Source organism: Schistocerca piceifrons, chromosome 6 (assembly GCF_021461385.2).
Source record: "Schistocerca piceifrons isolate TAMUIC-IGC-003096 chromosome 6, iqSchPice1.1, whole genome shotgun sequence".
NCBI classification, from domain to species: Eukaryota; Metazoa; Arthropoda; class Insecta; order Orthoptera; family Acrididae; genus Schistocerca; species Schistocerca piceifrons.
In genome coordinates this window covers 232,428,707-232,443,289 of record NC_060143.1, presented here as the reverse complement: position 1 = coordinate 232,443,289, position 14,583 = coordinate 232,428,707, and the positions used below count along the sequence as shown (strand labels likewise).

At 37.9% G+C, this 14,583-nt stretch overlaps 1 protein-coding gene and 1 long non-coding RNA gene across 2 annotated transcripts in view; both read left to right on the top strand.

The window, feature by feature from the left end:
* Positions 1 to 349: 349 nt before the first annotated feature.
* On the top strand, positions 350 to 2,440 carry LOC124802910. Its single transcript, XR_007017164.1, has 3 exons — positions 350 to 508; positions 728 to 900; positions 2,243 to 2,440. It is a non-coding gene; the product is annotated as an uncharacterized LOC124802910 (long non-coding RNA).
* A 526-nt stretch (positions 2,441 to 2,966) lies between these two features.
* The window catches only part of LOC124802670 (nascent polypeptide-associated complex subunit alpha, muscle-specific form-like), a 61,147-nt gene continuing 49,530 nt past the window's right edge, over positions 2,967 to 14,583 (top strand). The window contains exons 1-4 of the mRNA XM_047263583.1: positions 2,967 to 3,028; positions 5,237 to 5,319; positions 5,920 to 6,048; positions 9,755 to 9,921. Of these exons, the coding sequence (XP_047119539.1) occupies positions 5,922 to 6,048; positions 9,755 to 9,921 (294 nt within the window). The 5' untranslated portion in view covers positions 2,967 to 3,028; positions 5,237 to 5,319; positions 5,920 to 5,921. The remainder of the gene's footprint in view (positions 3,029 to 5,236; positions 5,320 to 5,919; positions 6,049 to 9,754; positions 9,922 to 14,583) is intronic.

The window sequence follows — 14,583 nt, the reverse complement described above, 5'->3', positions numbered from 1 at the left end:
ATTTGCTTAACCTCCAATAAAATAGGTACAAAGGAAAAATATGACAGTTAAATACGCGTCTCCAGAATGTTTCAAGCAAATTTCAAGTCTGTAGTATTAGAAATACGTAGGCATTATTGGCCATATTTATGCACTCATTAGTGGTCATAAAAGTTCAGACTGAATACCTGTCAATTACGTGTTGTTTCGGAGTTATAATATATTATACAACACTGTTCATTCAAATTTTCTTTTAGTGATGAAGGTGAATACTGACAGTCATAAATTAATTAGTAAGTTCAAAAACTTGTATAACATTTACTGGTAAATAATTTTATTATTTATTACACAGTGATAAGTATTACTGTTTCATGTTCTGCAATACTTCTGTTGGTTGTTACTACATGTACGGGTGTTGGCTACACTGTTAATGTTCTTCCTCCGCCATTGCACGCGATTACAATTTGCGGAACAGGCTAGTGGATCCTCCGAAGTGTAAACTCGATTGGTTAATAATCCGTGAAGAAAGGTAGATGTATATCAATAATTTGAGCAAGATTATAGAAATGGAATGTTGCTGTGATGATGTTATAGACAGTTAAAAGTGAATGTTAGACTTTAGGAGTCGTCGTCGTCGTCTGCTGTAGTTATATAGTATATGAAAGAAATTTCGGAACCTTTATGGAAACACTGTAGTACTGGTTATGTTCGTTACTGCAGCATTGCCGATGTTGCGCCTCTGTTTCAGATGTCTTCTGCAGTTCCAACGAAAAAGCTCCCCAAGCCCCAAATGAGGAATTTGTTAACCAATCAGTCCAAAGTTGTTTTTGGAGCTGGATTGGTTCTCGCAGCGAGCGTTGCACTTGCATATAAATTCATTGTTGGAGAAGGCCGCAAGCGAAAATATGCGGAATTCTATAAGTAAGTCCCAGTTTATTTTATACTCTGATATTAGAGCATGTTATTAAGATAAAATAAGTTCAATTGTAAATGAAGTAGTGAAAGTGGGGTTATCGTATACAATCAGTAAAAACACACACATTGAATGTTAAATTTCGGTTCAGACGACCAATAATTCTCTCGAGCTGGACGAGAATAAAAGAATTGCCCCATATCGTGAACTCTGTAGTATTTAAAGTAAGCTGGTTATTTTTGTTTCTATACAGTGTTATACATAAGGTCGTGTTGCAGCTGTCCCAGTTACACTGATTGTTAAGCAATCAAATTTAATGTTAATAGTTTATTTAGCAGGTTTTAGTAACTGGTTGCACTGCAAGATAAGTTCACTGTAAGTACTCATTCTTTCCAAATTGGGTCGTAATGGAGATAAAACGTTTAGGGACATGTATTTAAGCACAAATCACCAAATGGTTTACGACTTGTTGATTTTCGTGTGTGAAAAAGAATAAGTTGTTTAATTTGAAGCATTTTTGGATTACTTGTTATATAGTTTCTACAGAAACAGCATATGTGGACTGATGCATAAATCCACATTGGGTGTCGATGTAAAGTTGGGTGGTACAGATTAATTTGAGGTAAAAAGGCACTGATATTTGGTGTGCCAGTCTATATTGAAGTTCTTCCTTTTGATCAGGTAGTTTTGTGATAACCTTTAGTGTATTTGTCAGTGTTCTAGGAGTGAGTAAATTTGTGATCTTAAAACATTGGTCACTTTCCATAAAGATATTATTCTATGTAATTGACTATACTTGGAATGAAAATATTTTGGCATATTTCACTTGTATTTGAATAATTTCCACATACTGTATGTAGTGTGTTATTTTGTACAAAGAGCAAGAACTTCAAAGTTACAATGTCAGCATTGTGTGTTAATAGCTAAATAAATATGACCACTTGTAGTTTTTCAGTAAGTTAAGCATATATCTTTGTGACCAATAAAATGTGTTATAAAGAATTGATAACAGGCATCTGTCGGTTTTGTAATTTGATGAATCAGGGTGCAAGTTAATAAATTTGCTATGCTTTAAATATTGTAGTTGGTTAGAAATTTTGAATCAGTAACTTGTGAGGATCTGATTTAGAAACTTTCAGTTAATGGTTGCTACATTGATTTCCTCACTTATTGTTTGAGGTACTTTCTCAAAAAACATTTGTTTTCCTGGCATTTTATGCTATTAGATTGTTGTTTGTACCTTTTTACTCTGTACAAGATTTTTAAGTTTTGTTGCACAATAAAGGATAGAGGCCTTTATTTCTGTATGAAGCTACCTGAAAGGAATTAATATTTTGCGTTTGCTTTTAGGACATATGATGCTGAGAAAGAGCTGAAGAGGATGGTGGAAGCTGGTGTTTTAGTTTCAGGCAAACTGGACTCGTGAAGATTGTCAAAAATTGTAGTACCATGCAATAATAAATGTATATCATTCTTGTCTCTGCCGTACAGAAGATATAAATTGTATTAAAAATGTTCTAAAATTGTAAATAAAGAATTTGTCGATAATTGTAACTTTTTCTTTTGCCAAACTGGCTCCAAATCCTTTCCCTCTTCCATTGCCATACTCCAGTATTAAATTGTAAACTAATTACACTGTGCAAAGCACGGATTTGGATAAAACATAAATTCAATATTTGCTAAATTCAAGAACTGGGTATATTACACAAATAGTACCCAAATTTCCATCTTTCAATAATATTACAAACAAATAGCCTAGCAAAGCGGCAAGAAATTTAATAAATTTTAGGTTTCGAGTGAATGAGAGGTTAAATGGCGGGCTGGGCTGAACCTTACTGACACGAAATATAGTGCCGTTTGTAGTCCTGTAGGCTTCTCCAATGTTCAAATAAGTTAATTTTCAATGTTTTGATAATTTCACCGTTCGCCCTTCTACAATTCGCTTTACTACACTTAACCAATGGTATTTCTTGTAGTGCCTATTTCAACCTGTCGGACGGCGGGAAGCCTTACCCACAATTCCTATCGACTCATTTGCGCATGTCAGTTTCGAGCATTGCAAATGGCGGCTCTTGTTATTGTTCCATGGCGTTTATGACTTCGTCCAAATTATGTCCGTTTTTTCTTCGTTTGTAGGTAAGTTGGGACCTGTGATCAAAGAATTCGTCGCAATGGATGTGGATTACTTTTATTTAAACCATCTGGAGGTAGGTTGTGCGTCTTCTGAAGCCGTATATGGTAGTCAGAAAGTGGGGTAAGGTGAGATTTTCCGTCTACCGAGGATCAGTTTTCGAATCTAGGATGAATAAATTACATGCGGATGCTTCATTTAACGTGATGTACAATGGTTTCTACGTCTTGTGCGTGGATATTTAATGCATAATAAGTGCTTTAGCAGTGTTGTATTGCTCTTCAAACGCCTGCGGTAGTGTGATTTGACGGAACTTTACAAGCATGCTGCAAAAGCTGATTTCCACTCCCCCATGTCACAAAATGGAGGTCGGAATCCCCTTGTACGGCTTGCTGTTAGTTGTTTGGATTTGTGTGACTTTGGCAACGATACGAGGATACAAATATGATTTAATTTAACAAGGGTCGTGTATTAAACCTTTATATTTGTGCTTCGAGTGGTATTTATTTGCGTTCCGTGGCGGAATCATATGTGTCGGTCGTACGTCGGCAGGGCAATATTTGAGCCATCGTATTTTGTTTGGTGTTTAGATTTAGTGAACAACGTAGGATTAAGAAAACTGATGATGATGTATTAAAGTAGTTTATTTATAGTGGATTTTCGGATTGTCAAATTGTGTGTCACAAACTTGAAGAAATGCAGATAGTGTGTGTTAACGAATCGCCTGTAAAATGTGTCAATATCAGCACAAAACAGTAAGACTTTTTATTACGTGCACATTATCACGTACTGCAAAAGGTGAAAGAAATGGATGATTTACAGCACATGAAACTCAACAATAATCTAGAACTTCGTTGAAGCCAATGTAAACTGAAAATATGGTGAATGATTTCGATTTTTCTACCACTCATTTGGTTTGTTTACGAATGTAATAGTATGCATATTGTTATCAATGTACGATTGTTTGTAAATGTATAGAGGGAAAATAGTGGTTGTGAATTTGGAGTGTTTTGTCCCGGACATTGATTGTTTTGAAATGTGTCGAATAATGATTTAAATAGTTTGTCGGGTTGTATAGAATACGAGATAAAAGCGTAGTTTAGAGCAATAACTTCTTTACCTTGATATTAAACGCGGAGGGATTATTTCTTACGTTATTTAACAGGTGCTGTTACCGAAATATTGGTGATGAATTATTCTATTTAGTTTTTTTGAATGCATGTCATTTCTACTGTACGTCCCAGTTACCTAAGATATTCAGGCCATTCGTAAGCTCTTAATGGAAATTGTTTTAGTAGTTTGCCTAGAGTGGTGCTTGTTATGACTCAACAGTTGCCGTACGCTTTAGATTTTCTATCATTGTAATGTTGATACCAGGTTGTGTGAAGTAGCGAAGTAGCATCTTCGAGTCGCAGCTAAGATTGCTACCGATTGCTTTGTTTACATTTCGTTCTTGGTCGTGTTTACTGATCATTAAATGTACCCCAAAAAATGATTGTTTACATATTGTAGGCTGTACTGCTTAAGGTTTGTCACCAACGGAGTTATATATTTTTCGATTTAACTATTATTATCATTTAATAAAATATTAATTTTGTTACTGTCAGGCTGCTTGGCAATAGTTGTTTTTCAGTTGACCTGAAAATTGATTTTCTTTAACACCTACAGCAGATTTAGAATATATATTCAATTTGCAGAAAACACAGCATATATGACATAGATAATGTGTTGTTTACTTCTGTATCAGTACTTTATTGTAGAATTTCAGTACTAATACCAGTTGATTGATTCAGATTCTCATTGAATCAATTATGTTCCTTGCATTGTTACTATTGCATAGCCATATTTCAGCTTACTGTGCCCCCCTCCCCCCTAGGTGATTTTATCAATTTGTTTTGTTTATTTAATTTAATCCAGCTGATTCTAACTATCTTCAGCCGACAGGTGTAAGCTTAAGTCTTACCAGTACTTTATTGCTCGTGTTGTAAATTTTCGACATTATTGTAAACATTCTGTTCATTGGAAAAATTTACTGGAGGGGTGGGGAGGTGGAGTAATACTGTAGCTGATATGTAGTGCTTTGGAGCAGCAGTATTTTTTATTTTTGTTCTTAATGTGTGCTGAAATTGCGATGTTCAGCTTAAGGCAACTGGCAGAAATGCCAAATTTTAAAATGTTTAACTAGACTTCTGAAGATCTGGTATTTCTTGCAGGTTTTTTAGCCCTGTGCCCCATTGTGGGGCTGTGAGGATAGGGAGGGTTACCAAAAGCAGGAGCATGTGAGTCTGATTGGCAGGTAAGCAACCATTTTCTTTTACTTCTGAAAGTCCTTCACTTTTAATTGCTAGCCATATATTCCATTAATGAATATTGTGAGCTCCTTGGTCAATTATAGTTTCATGAAATACTACTGTACACACAGTCTAACTTGACACTCCATGCAAGGGATGCTGGGTACAACCATAAGGGATCCTGCGTATTCCACTGGTTCCAACATCCCTGCACGGGGTGCCAAGATATAACGCTCGTGTAGTGAGTATCCATAGTAATTTGGCTCTGAGCAGGCACCAAATGTAAGAGTGTCTAACCAATCTTCTGTCCATAGCATCCCTTGCAAAAAGTGTGACAGTACAGAGCATATATGGTATGCTATTACAGCATTCATAACAATTAGTGACAATTTAGAACACTGCACATACCCATTTGATGCAGCAAATTGTGTCAGCTAGCTAAATTTGTACTAACTAAACAGTAGTTGGATATGAAAGCAATGGGAAAGCTATTTCTGTGTATGTTTGTTTAATATACGTAGGAAAAATTTTGATATATTACTATAACTTTCCCCCATTTACCTTTTGCATTTTTAGTGAAATGTGATTTTATGATTGCATTTTAGAGATGGCTGCAGATAGCGATGGTGATCTAATTGAGACAGTTGTGACATGTGAAGGAGACCTCAAAGATCCTTATTTCCCTGAGAAGTTCAAGCTCATAGTGCAGCGTTTACGTGTGCTGTTGTGTGAAGGTACTATTTTCATGTTTCACTTATTAATTAATACTTTTCTAGTCTTCTAAATATCTCGTCCAATATTATGTCAGTATTTCAGTCTTCCTGCATACAAATATTTTAATTACTGTGTTTCCCATATTGATGGACATATATTTCTAGGATTTATTGTGCCATATTTGTTGCAGCGGTTAAAGGAGAGAATAATTTATATTACGGTTGCTTGCAACAGTATAAAATTGTTTGTTACTCACTATGTCTTGTTCACTGTGCCTGTTCAATTTTTTATGGCCTTGGTATGCAATGTCAGACACATGTCATTTTCAATAAATGTCCCTGCGTCTGTTTACTCAATGGTTTAAGAAGTAAAACACATTTGCTACATTACATTTTTGTCATGTTTGCCATCATATGGTTGTATATCACATTGAAATGTTGCACTTGTATGTGGTCCAGGTGTTTCATTCCAATTTTCTTTTTGTTTATTTGTAAATTTTTGTGACCTAAAGTTTTGAAAATTTTTGAGTTTATGTGGGTTCAAATGGATGTTGATTACACTATCTATGCAGAGATCAGGAGGCTTGTACAAGACAGACCAGCATGCACAAGTGCATAAAACCAGTCTTTGGACTGAGAAGCACAACAACAAGATATTTGTTAATGAATGTAATATTGTTCCATTAAGTTGCGGAGCTCAGGCAGAAGCTACAGTCAGTTGTGGCATTTGAAGTAAACCATTGTAGAATCACACGAATGGGCGAGACAGGAGATTGGACGGACACACAGCTGAAATCTATATCGTGTTTCACACAAAAAAGTTTTTGTTTAGTCATTAGTAGCTGTTTTTCCGCTTCACTCTCACTCTGCATGTTATCCATACTTTAATTTACTGTACTGTGTTGTTCCTAATTAATTTCTGATAGCTTATTTTCTTGTCAATCCAAGCCTCTTCAACAGCTTGTAATGCCCCTTACTTGTGCTCACCCTCGTCCCTCCCTCAAAGAGCATTTTCTTCCATTCAGTTTATTCATCTCATTTATAGTTTGTTTCTGCTGTGTGTGAAAAATCAGTGACCTATTTTTTAAAAAATGTTTATAGGCGATACAAATCTGTAGCAGTTTGCTATTGTTGTTGTTATTTTATTGTTATAAATACACACATCATGGGACTTTTTTTAGTCATTTAAATATTATGATTTGATGTTCATATATTCACTTCATTGTGACATTATTGTGTACTTGGATTTGGTTTTTTTTTCCCCCCTCCTTGTGATTTTTATATTTTTGTGACGCCAGGCATTGGCAGTTGTTCCTTTTTCTTTTTTCTTTCTTTCTCTCTCTCTCTCTCTCTCTCTCTCTCTCTCTCTCTCTCTCTCTCTCTCTCTCTCTCTCTCTCTTTTTTTAGTCTATATTGCCAGAAACTAGAGAAACATGTTTGTTATATTGTACTTGAAAAAGAGAATGTTGTCAGCACAACTGCAGGGTTTACTGAACTTGACAGAAGTTCCAAGTGACAACAGATGAACTGTAGAGAACCATTTATACAACAGTGAAAAGGGATTGACAAAGTGTGTGTGATATTAGTGATAAAATACAATCAGATGCTTACTGGGCAATGAGTTTTAGAGTATAACTGTACATATGTAATATGTTTTCACTCATATTGTACAGAAAATTACTTGAAGTGATAGTGTTTTAGTTTGCATCTAGGAAAAAAGTCTAATGAACAAAAAGCGTATTATTTGTCTAGTGCATTTCCCATATCTATTTACTCCTAATTAATTTCAATATTTCTTTATTTTAGTATACTGCTTTGTCTATGGTTTATGGATTATCAGTCAGTAGAATTCTCTCTAGTTCATTGGGTTTGTGGGTTGTATTTGCAAGTAATAAAGTTATCTTCCCTGTATACCACTTCTGTTATTATTGTTATTATTATTTTGCACATATGGAAAGCTATGTTATTGATAATGCGTAAAGTGTGTAACTAGTGCTGTTAGATGCACATTTATGACAAAATGTTTATTGCATGTTCCAGAGTACAATTGCAAAGGTGGCAATTTCCTTCTGTTTTCTTATTTACTCTTTTTTTCCAGCTATCCACACAGATGTATAGTCAAAATGTGAGATTTGCTTTGTGCTTCTTCCATTTCCTTTATCATTATTAGCACATCCTCTCTCTTTATCTCTGTTACTGTATATTTGAAATCATCTTCCACTACCCTGCTTGTATATGTAGATATTATTTATTGGTACATTTCTTTGCGTTGTTTTCTGTATTGTGACCCAACAACTACATTTTATTTTTCTGCGCTGTGATCTTAGTACCTCCCTTGTGGGTAATAACATTTATGAACACACAATTGTATTTTATTTGTTACTATTATTTTCTGTTATTATTCAGTACTGATTAAAGCAACAATAAAACTGCAAATTTGTAAATTGCTACCTTGGAACGGAAAGACATCTTGTGTGCATAGCTTGCAGATCTGATTTCAGCAAGCAATGCAGCAAAGGAAAATTTAGTAGCCGATAGTATACAACTGTGGCAGTTGATGGTGGACTCTGTAAATGTTTCTTATTCTTCTAAAAGCTAAAAAATGGTAACAAATTTACTTTCATTTACAGTCTATGCATTCAGAAGCTTTTGTCAGGACAAACTGGACACAGTGATGAAGATGTTGTTTGTTGAATATTGTACTTCATACTATCTGTCTTGTCAAACTATAGGTGATTTATAAGTTTCATCATATTTTATAGTATTGGGCTGACAAGAGATTATTTACAGGTACATCTCCAAAGGAAAGGAGGATGAATTATCGTCACATTTTTGGTATCATTTCTACACCCAGGAATAAACTATTAAAAGCCTTATAGTACCATATGATGATCACAATTGAATACTTTTCCTTTCTAAATTACAGCTTACTACCCATATACCTGGCACTTTTCATACATTTAGCTTGCTCATTATTTTAACTGAAAAGTTCTTAATAATTCGTCACAGTGAAAATTGTCTAGTGAAAATTTGATTTAGTTTTTCATTTGCGGTAAAAACTGTCGCCATAAATTCTGTTGCGGTATGTCAAGCTGATTATTTAGTGTTGATGCGATTAAAAAAATCTTGCACTTTTTGAACTGAAGTTGGAATTGTCATCTCTGTAACTTGAACAATTTAGAATCGCAAGATGTTTTTAAATCATTTAGGAATATTTCTGATTGTTTGAGTGGTATTTAATCTTCTTGTGTGGTAATATTGCCGATCTTCATCCACTTGTCAGAAGAATTAGCCCCTTACACACACACACACACACACACACACACACACACACACACACACACACACGCGCGAGAAACAAAAGTAAAAGGGTTGACAAATATCCCACGCTAGGTATTCTAGTTAGTGTTGCAACCTCTACACTCTCAAGTTAAGGTTCCCATAACATATGAAATCGTTTTTGTAGATATGGAAGAGAAAAATCGCCTCCAACAGGTTGCGGGAGACAAATCAATTGCTTCTATTGCAGAGTTTTATGGTGACTTACAGCTATCTTCTGTGCTAACAGACACTGTTCACTTACATGTCTGTCATGTAACAGGAAAAAATGTTTTCTCATATAAGTTCTTTTACCAAAATACCATTCCTTTCCTCTCATAGATACTGTTGGACTGATGTTGAAGATATGCAATACCATTGTCTAATGCTTCCCGTTGCTGTTTTGTAGGAAAAGCAGAGTCCCTTCGAGTATCAAAGGTGGAGCCATGGAACTCTGTTCGTGTTACATTCACAATTCCAAGGGAAGCAGCACTTCGTCTGAGGCAGCTCGCACAGCAGGGGGATCAAGCTCTTACACAGCTTGGTATACTGTCGGTGCAGGTCGAAGGAGACCAGGCAAGTAAAATGAGATAGAAGAAAGTGTGTCTGATGTGCACAGTATATTTTATTTTGTTGCTATATGGCCCAAATATCATGCACTACTACTTGTTCTTTATTCTTCTTCCTTTCCTTTTTTTCTATGCTCATATGCACATACAGAGAAATAAAATTTGATACTTCGACCTTCCTCAGTATTGAAAGTGAGACTTCTTTTGTATGAACTACGGATACTATGTGGATACTATGTCCCTGTTATCTGATACCACCCAAGGCCACCACATTTCCCTGTGCTGTGATAGCACACCTAGCACGCACTTCCTAACCCCTTGGAACCATCACAGTATGACACACAATCATTTCTTTTTTCAAGGTCAGACCTGCAAACAAATTGTTGGATATGCTGTTGGTACCTGCATAGTACCATCTTCTCTAACTTTCCGTGGATCACCTAGTGGTTGTCTTCCTATCCACTACGCATTGGCTTAGATTCATTGTTGATACCTTTGAGACCTAGATGGTGAGAAGGGCATTTTGTTACTTCCTCCAGAAACCAAAGTCTCGTCCCAAGTTGTATCACTTGGTCTTTGTCAGCTCTGTTAGCTCCTTGTCTAAATGTTGATGTCCACCACTTAGATGACTCAATAAAACAAGCTGTTCATATCAAACCAGCAACCACCCATGTGTTGAGCCTTTGCAAGCAGACAAGTTCCTCTTCAGTTAGTCCAGAAAAAGATAACCTACACCAATTATTTCTGTGACAACAACAAATCCCTTCCTGTGTTGACAAGTCACCAGCTGGTGCTCCCCCCATCACTTGACCTCATGCAAGCCTTTAAAAAGCTAACAGTAACCTTCATCAGGGTTTTGAGCTATCTCTTGCAGTGTGCTGAGATGAGGGTATCCTACCCTCATTACCCAAAGTATTTTTCAGTCACCCACTCAACTTATACTGTATCATAATACACTCCCACAACATATTCACTCTCAATCCTGCACTTACACTAATAATTGTCCACCTTGGTGCTCAGGGTCACAGCACGGACTGTAAGTGTCCTGATATTCATTGCATATTTCTTCACCCAGGCAGTCGTCGATTGTACTGTCTGGTGTCACTTTGCTGTTGACTTTGGTTTTACAGCACTTGGCCTGTCTGGTGGTTTCTGAACTATTATAAGGAACTTTTTGCTTTTTTATGTGTATTACTGTGTGTAAAAACTGTTATCATCTCCGATCTCTTTGCTATTTTCACTATAACACCTGACAATGGGTGTATAAGAGCCCAAAACCAGTCGTGTTGTAAATAAAAGAACCTTACAACTGTAGTAGTATTTTCAACCTTGGGTTGTGAAAATGATTGTTTTTCATGTTTCTACAACACTTTTCACTCTGGTTCGTGTGAGACTACATCTGTGGTATAAAATAATTTAAATAGTCCAAATAACGAGTAATTGGTTTTTCATTTTTGTCCAAAAAAACTGAATCATGATGTTCTCTTAATTTAAGGAATCTTTATTAACAGCCTTTCATAAAATATCGATAATTAAGAATTTATATTTGAAATGAAAACAAGAGTTTTGCGTGGGATATGTAATTAGAAACAAGAAGACCTGCATTATTCATAAAAAAAATGACAATGAATTTTACAATTACGAGATGAAAGTATTTCAAATTGAAACAAAAAGGTAGACCAACATGGGATTTGAACCAGCAATTCACTAACTACCGTAGTATATCAATCTATTACATTACAGATTCCACCATACATCCAATTTATACTTGTATTTCAACAAAATTAAATACAGTCCCTCAGAAAACTTCAGAGTCCAATTTTTTTCTGTAGATCTATTAAAATCATTAAGAACAACCTATTTCTCGGCACCTTTTAACTATATATAGGGAAACATTCCACGTGGGAAAAATATATCTAAAAACAAAGATGTCTGCCTGTGTCTGTGTATGTGCGGATGGATATGTGTGTGTGTGTGTGTGTGTGTGTGTGTGTGTGTGTGTGTGTGTGTGTGTGTGTGTGTGTGTGCGCGCAAGTGTATACCTGTCCTTTTTTCCCCCTAAGGTAAGTTTTTCCATTCCCGGGATTTGAATGACTCCTTACCCTCTCCCTTAAAACCCACATCCTTTCGTCTTTCCCTCTCCTTCCCTCTTTCCTGATGAGGCAACAGTTTGTTGCGAAAGCTTGAATTTTGTGTGTATGTTTGTGTTTGTTTGTGTGTCTATCGACCTGCCAGCACTTTCGTTCGGTAAGTCACATCATCTGTGTTTTTAGATATATTTTTCCCACGTGGAATGTTTCCCTCTATTATATAAAAACAAAGATGATGTGACTTACCAAACGAAAGCGCTGGCAGGTTGATAGACACACAAACATACACACAAAATTCAAGCTTTCGCAACCAACGGTTGCTTCATCAGGAAAGAGGGAAGGAGAGGGAAAGATGAAAAGATGTGGGTTTTAAGAGAGAGGGTAAGGAGTCATTCCAATCCCGGGAGCGGAAAGACTTAACTTAGGGGGAAAAAAGGACAGGTATACACTCGCGCGCGCGCACACACACACACACACACACACACACACACACACACACACACACACACACACACATATCCATCCGCACATACACAGTCACAAGCAGACGTCTGCTTGTGATTGTGTATGTGCGGATGGATATGTGTGGGTGTGTGCGAGTGTACACCTGTCCTTTTTTCCCCCTAAGGTAAGTCTTTCCGCTCCCGGGATTGGAATGACTCCTTACCCTCCCCCTTAAAACCCACATCCTTTTATCTTCCCTGATGAAGCAACCGTTGGTTGCGAAAGCTTGAATTTTGTGTGTATGTTTGTGTGTCAATCAACCTGCCAGCGCAGTCACCCTCACAACACACCCACAACGACCCCATTAAGTTTTATTTACATTCCTTCCGCAAACATGCCTTCGCCCTAGCCAGATTACGCTCCCATATTTTATTTTCTCAGGCTTGTCTGACATTTGGCATTACCCCCAAAGGCCTCACACTTAAAGTTCCCATCTCTGGCTGCAACCCTTCTTTCCATCAGTCCCTATACCAGTTCCAAACTGAACAATCCATTGCCCTCACCCACCTAATCCTTCACCTACACATCAACTCGGCCAATGAACACACCCGTCATCTCCTATCCTTAATAAAAGTCCTCAATCTTTCCTCTCCCACATCCACACCGGCTGTTCAGAGCATCCTCCTACAGGCCAACTGCAAAATAGAACAACATGCCACCCGCCACCTCAAAAAAACTATCCAATCTCCTGGTTTCCCACCTCCAGAAAGGCAACTCGCTCACCCTTCACAACCTTTCCAGCAAACCTCAACCTCCTCTCATTGCACACAAACCCAGTCTCTCCCATCTACTCAATCTCCCACTTCCAGCTCCACTCCCTCCAAAACCTCAAAATTCCAATCAACGCAATCTGGAACCACAACACCCTAATTCAGTAGTTAACCTTTCCTCCAAACCTCTCTCCCAATCCGAAACCTCTGTCCTATCCAAAGGCCTCACCTTCAGCCCCACTCCCAGATTCAACCAAACAGCCCTCGTCAAAGATTTACTGTCCTACAGACGTACTCTCTGCTGGAAATATCACTTTGCCGTGAAGAAAAATGATCCTAATCCTACTCCTAATGATCCAACTCCCCAAGGCACTATCCAAATTGAACCCTGCCTGGAACAGTTCCGTCCTCCGTCACAGCGGGACCCACCTCCTCTTCCTCAAAATCACCCTCTCCAAACCTTCCAGGAATTTCTGACGTCCAGCCTTGCCTCTCAATCCTTCTTTAAAAAACCTTAATCCTACTCCCAACATCACCACTGCTGAAGCCCAAGCTATCGTCATTTTTCCGGCGGACAAGGGTTCCACGACCGTGGTACTTGATCGTCGGGAGTATGTGGCTGAGGGACTGCGTCAGCTTTCAGACAACACCACATACAAAGTTTGCCAAGGCAATCCCATTCCTGATGTCCAGGCAGAGCTTCAAGGAATCCTCAGAACCTTAGGCCCCCTACAAAACCTTTCACCTGACACCATCAACCCTCAGAACCTTAGGCCCCCTACAAAACTTTTCACCTGACACCATCAACCTCCTGACGCCACCGACATCCCGCACCCCTACCTTATACCTTCTTCCTGAAGTTCACAAACCCAATCATCCCGGCTGCCCCATTGTAGCTGGTTACCAAGCCCCCACAGAACGTATCTCTGCCTACGTAGATCAACACCTTCAACCCATTACATACAGTCTCCCATCCTTCATCAAAGACACCAACCACTTTCTCGAACGCCTGGCATCCTTACCTAGTCTGTTACCCCCGGAAACCATCTTTGTAACTATTGATGCCACTTCCTTATACACAAATATTCCGCACGTCCAGGGCCTTGCTGCGATGGAGCACTTCCTTTCACGCCGATCACCTGCCACCCTACCTAAAACCTCTTTTCTCATTACCTCAGCCAGCTTCATCCTGACCCACAACTTCTTCACTTTTGAAGGCCAGACATACCAACAAGTAAAGGGAACAGCCATGGGTACCAGGATGGCCCCCTCGTACGCCAAACTATTCATGGGTCACTTAGAGGAAGCCATCTTGGTTACACAGGCCTGCCAACCCGAAGTTTGGTACAAATTTATTGATGACAT